At 45.9% G+C, this 5,000-nt stretch overlaps 1 protein-coding gene across 1 annotated transcript in view; it reads left to right on the top strand.

Moving 5' to 3' along the window:
* mark4a (MAP/microtubule affinity-regulating kinase 4a) overlaps nucleotides 1-5,000 on the top strand; it is a gene marked incomplete at both ends in the record, with an annotated part of 50,839 nt that overhangs the window by 24,399 nt on the left and 21,440 nt on the right. Inside the window, 1 exon segment of the mRNA XM_080854903.1 lies at nucleotides 3,480-3,550. Coding sequence (XP_080711029.1) covers nucleotides 3,480-3,550 — 71 coding nt within the window.

The raw sequence follows: 5,000 nt of genomic DNA, 5'->3' as shown, positions 1-5,000 counted from the left end.
CAACATGGCATAACATGGCATGACACAAACACCCTCACAGTGAAAACACTTCTGATCAGGCCATTGGCACAGACACCCTCACAGTGAAAACACTTCTGATCAGGCCATTGGCACAGACACCCTCACAGTGAAAACACTTCTGATCAGGCCATTGGCACAGACACCCTCACAGTGAAAACACTTCTGATCAGGCCATTGGCACAGACACCCTCACAGTGAAAACACTTCTGATCAGGCCATTGGTACAGACACCCTCACAGTGAAAACACTTCTGATCAGGCCATTGGTACAGACACCCTCACAGTGAAAACACTTCTGATCAGGCCATTGGCACAGACACCCTCACAGTGAAAACACTTCTGATCAGGCCATTGGTACAGACACCCTCACAGTGAAAACTCTTCTGATCAGGCCATTGGCACAGACACTAGTTTGGACAAATTATAATAATTAGCCTTCATTTGAACACTACCTAAACCAATCAACAAACATGCCCACCAAACCCAGTAAGGATTCTGAGGATAATGACCACCTCTGCGATCGACTGACTAACATTGCATTTAGTCAAGAATGACTCATTCCTGTTCCCCTTCTCTGTCTGGTTGCGTGCCTCTGTGTGCTGTTATTCAATTCAATTCAATTCAATTCTATTCAAATAAATTAAACTCAATTCAATTCAATTCAATTCAATTCAAATCAATTCAATTCAATTCAATTCAATTCAATTCATTTCATTTCATTTCATTTCATTTCATTTCAATTCAATTCAATTCAATTCAATTCAATTCAATTCAATTCAATTCAATTCAATTCAATTTTATTTGTATAGCGCCAAAACAATACAATTGCCTCTAGGCGCTTAACAGAGCCCAGAGTCTAAGTTATGGCATCCAGGGCACAGACCCTCTGAGATCATCAGTGATATCAGCGTTGTTTGGCATGTTTGAACTGTGGCCTTGAGGGAAGAACAGCATTCATATGGTGTGTCCTCTCATGGGGCAGCCGTGGCCTACTGGTTAGGGTTTCAGGCTGGAAACCGTAGGGTGGCCGTTTCGATCCCCGACCAGTAGGAAAAATGTGGGCGGGGAAGTGGTAGACCACTTCTCTCCCATGCCCACATCCACGGCTGAAGTGCCCTTGAGCAAGGCACCTAACCCTGAACACTGCTCCCCGGGCGCCGCCAAAGGCAGCCCACTGCTCCGGGTTAGTGAGTAACCCCACTTCACTGTGTGTGTGTGTGTGTGTGTGTGTGTGTCACTTCCCTGGATGGGTTAAATGCAGAGGTGGATTTCAGAGTGTGTGTGTCTACACCACCTCTGCCATAGAGAGGACTTTCACTTTTTCACTTTCATGGTGTCATGTGGTGTGTCCTCTCCTCTCATGGTGTCATGTGGTGTGTCCTCTCCTCTCATGGTGTCATGTGGTGTGTCCTCTCCTCTCATGGTGTCATGTGGTGTGTCCTCTCATGTTGTCATGTGGTGTGTCCTCTCCTCTCATGTTGTCATGTGGTGTGTCCTCTCCTCTCATGGTGTCATGTGGTGTGTCCTCTCATGGTGTCATGTGGTGTGTCCTCTCATGGTGTCATGTGGTGTGTCCTCTCATGGTGTCATGTGGTGTGTCCTCTCCTCTCATGGTGTCATGTGGTGTGTCCTCTCATGGTGTCATGTGGTGTGTCCTCTCCTCTCATGGTGTCATGTGGTGTGTCCTCTCCTCTCATGGTGTCATGTGGTGTGTCCTCTCCTCTCATGGTGTCATGTGGTGTGTCCTCTCCTCTCATGGTGTCATGTGGTGTGTCCTCTCATGGTGTCATGTGGTGTGTCCTCTCCTCTCATGGTGTCATGTGGTGTGTCCTCTCATGGTGTCATGTGGTGTGTCCTCTCATGGTGTCATGTGGTGTGTCCTCTCCTCTCATGGTGTCATGTGGTGTGTCCTCTCCTCTCATGGTGTCATGTGGTGTGTCCTCTCCTCTCATGGTGTCATGTGGTGTGTCCTCTCATGGTGTCATGTGGTGTGTCCTCTCATGGTGTCATGTGGTGTGTCCTCTCATGGTGTCATGTGGTGTGTCCTCTCCTCTCATGGTGTCATGTGGTGTGTCCTCTCCTCTCATGGTGTCATGTGGTGTGTCCTCTCATGGTGTCATGTGGTGTGTCCTCTCCTCTCATGGTGTCATGTGGTGTGTCCTCTCATGGTGTCATGTGGTGTGTCCTCTCATGGTGTCATGTGGTGTGTCCTCTCCTCTCATGGTGTCATGTGGTGTGTCCTCTCCTCTCATGGTGTCATGTGGTGTGTCCTCTCCTCTCATGGTGTCATGTGGTGTGTCCTCTCATGGTGTCATGTGGTGTGTCCTCTCCTCTCATGGTGTCATGTGGTGTGTCCTCTCATGGTGTCATGTGGTGTGTCCTCTCATGGTGTCATGTGGTGTGTCCTCTCCTCTCATGGTGTCATGTGGTGTGTCCTCTCATGGTGTCATGTGGTGTGTCCTCTCCTCTCATGGTGTCATGTGGTGTGTCCTCTCCTCTCATGGTGTCATGTGGTGTGTCCTCTCATGGTGTCATGTGGTGTGTCCTCTCCTCTCATGGTGTCATGTGGTGTGTCCTCTCCTCTCATGGTGTCATGTGGTGTGTCCTCTCCTCTCATGGTGTCATGTGGTGTGTCCTCTCCTCTCATGGTGTCATGTGGTGTGTCCTCTCATGGTGTCATGTGGTGTGTCCTCTCATGGTGTCATGTGGTGTGTCCTCTCCTCTCATGGTGTCATGTGGTGTGTCCTCTCCTCTCATGGTGTCATGTGGTGTGTCCTCTCCTCTCATGGTGTCATGTGGTCTGTCCTCTCATGGTGTCATGTGGTGTGTCCTCTCCTCTCATGGTGTCATGTGGTGTGTCCTCTCATGGTGTCATGTGGTGTGTCCTCTCATGGTGTCATGTGGTGTGTCCTCTCCTCTCATGGTGTCATGTGGTGTGTCCTCTCCTCTCATGTGGTGTGTCCTCTCATGGTGTCATGTGGTGTGTCCTCTCCTCTCATGGTGTCATGTGGTGTGTCCTCTCATGGTGTCATGTAGTGTGTCCTCTCATGGTGTCATGTGGTGTGTCCTCTCCTCTCATGGTGTCATGTGGTGTGTCCTCTCATGGTGTCATGTGGTGTGTCCTCTCCTCTCATGGTGTCATGTGGTGTGTCCTTTCATGGTGTCATGTGGTGTATCCTCTCCTCTCATGGTGTCATGTGGTGTATCCTCTCATGGTGTCATGTGGTGTCTCCTCTCCTCTCATGGTGTCTGTGTTTGTGTCCTCTCCTCTCATGGTGTCATGTGGTGTATCCTCTCATGGTGTCATGTGGTGTCTCCTCTCCTCTCATGGTGTCTGTGTTTGTGTCCTCTCCTCTCATGGTGTCATGTGGTGTGTCCTCTCATGTTGTCATGATGTCTGTCCTCTCAGGTGTCATGTGGTGTGTCCTCTCATGGTGTGTGTGTTTGTGTCCCCCTCAGGTGAAGTATTTGACTACCTCGTGTCTCATGGGAGAATGAAGGAAGTAGAAGCCAGAGCCAAATTCCGGCAGGTGAGGGAGTTTCTGCTTTTTAATCAGGAGTGTGTGTGTGTGTGTCTCCATGTGTGTGCAATTCTTTTTGAATATATTAGTGTGTGTGTGTGTGTGTGTGGTGCTGACAATGCCCAAGTTATGAGATGGTAAATAAAAATATTAAAGTGTAACTGCGGTGCTGACAATACGCAAGTAATGAGATAGAGAATAATAATATTAAAGTGTAACTGTAGTATTGACAAAACCCAAGAAATGAGATAGTGAATAATAATATTAGAGTGTAACTGTGGGGCGTAAACTCCTGTGAATGATGAGTCCAGATCAGCCAATGAGAATGAGACCCACGGTCATGGAGGGGGCTGGGGGAGCTGGGCCACTAGTTTAAGACGTAGATAAGTCCCAAGCGGTCGACTCGACATCATCATCGGCCACCAGTTTAAGACGTAGATAAGTCCCAAACGGTCGACTCGACATCATCATCGGCCACTAGTTAAAGACGTAGATAAGTCCCAAACGATCGACTCGACATCATCATCGGCCTACATCATCATCGGCCACTAGTTTAAGATGTAGATGGGCCATTCTACCGAATTCGTGTAATATGCAGTCCCTCAACAATAAAAACTATTTACAAAACAATTAGGTATTTAGGCATAGATATTTAATTAGAAAATGTTATGGTCTATATAAACCCAATGCATTACATGAGATAGTGATAAGCTAAATATATACAAAATCATCATTTATAGGGTACTTTCTATTGGGAAGAAGCTGTCCCCAACCCTGACATCTAAATTTCAATGCCTTTAAATAACACTTTTCAATTTTTTTTGATTTTTTTCAATGATTTAATTTCAAAGATCTTTATGATTGGGTTGAAACAGAACTTGGAATATTTAGATTTATTGTGGGTTTAATTTTTAAATCAATTTTCTATACTCAAAAAATCTTGTCCCTAGTTTTCATGTCACTACCGAAACACAAGAGTTTTAGTCCATTGGCTGAGCCTGTGTTTTAGCCACGACTCTGCATTTTTGACCATTCAGTGACACTGCATCTCTGACCCTCATGGTTGAATGGTAAGTAGCTAAATCCCATAGTTTTTATATAAATGTGTTCCAAAGTCTGAAAATCGACGTGTAACCTTAAGAATTGTCACTACCGAAACGCATGTTTTCTTCAATTAAGTAAACCTTTTGGGGTTTCATGGAAAATCTTATGTTTGTATGTGTGTTCACCTCTTCAAAGATGTGTTTGCATGCCGTGTGCTTGTTAGAATTCTTTATTTATGCTTAAAGTTAGCTAGAATTGTCACTACCGAAACAGTCACTACCGAAACATATGGTAGTGACCTGATGATTTCAGTAGTGACAAAATGAAATGGTAAGTAGTTCAATCCCATAATTTTTAAATAAATGTGTTGTGTGGACTAAAGGGCGGCCCAGAGCACCTTTTGGAAGATTTTGGG

The sequence above is a fragment of the Sprattus sprattus genome (assembly GCF_963457725.1).
Source record: "Sprattus sprattus genome assembly, chromosome: 1".
Taxonomy (NCBI): domain Eukaryota; kingdom Metazoa; phylum Chordata; class Actinopteri; order Clupeiformes; family Clupeidae; genus Sprattus; species Sprattus sprattus.
This window is presented reverse-complemented; position numbering and strand designations above follow the sequence as displayed.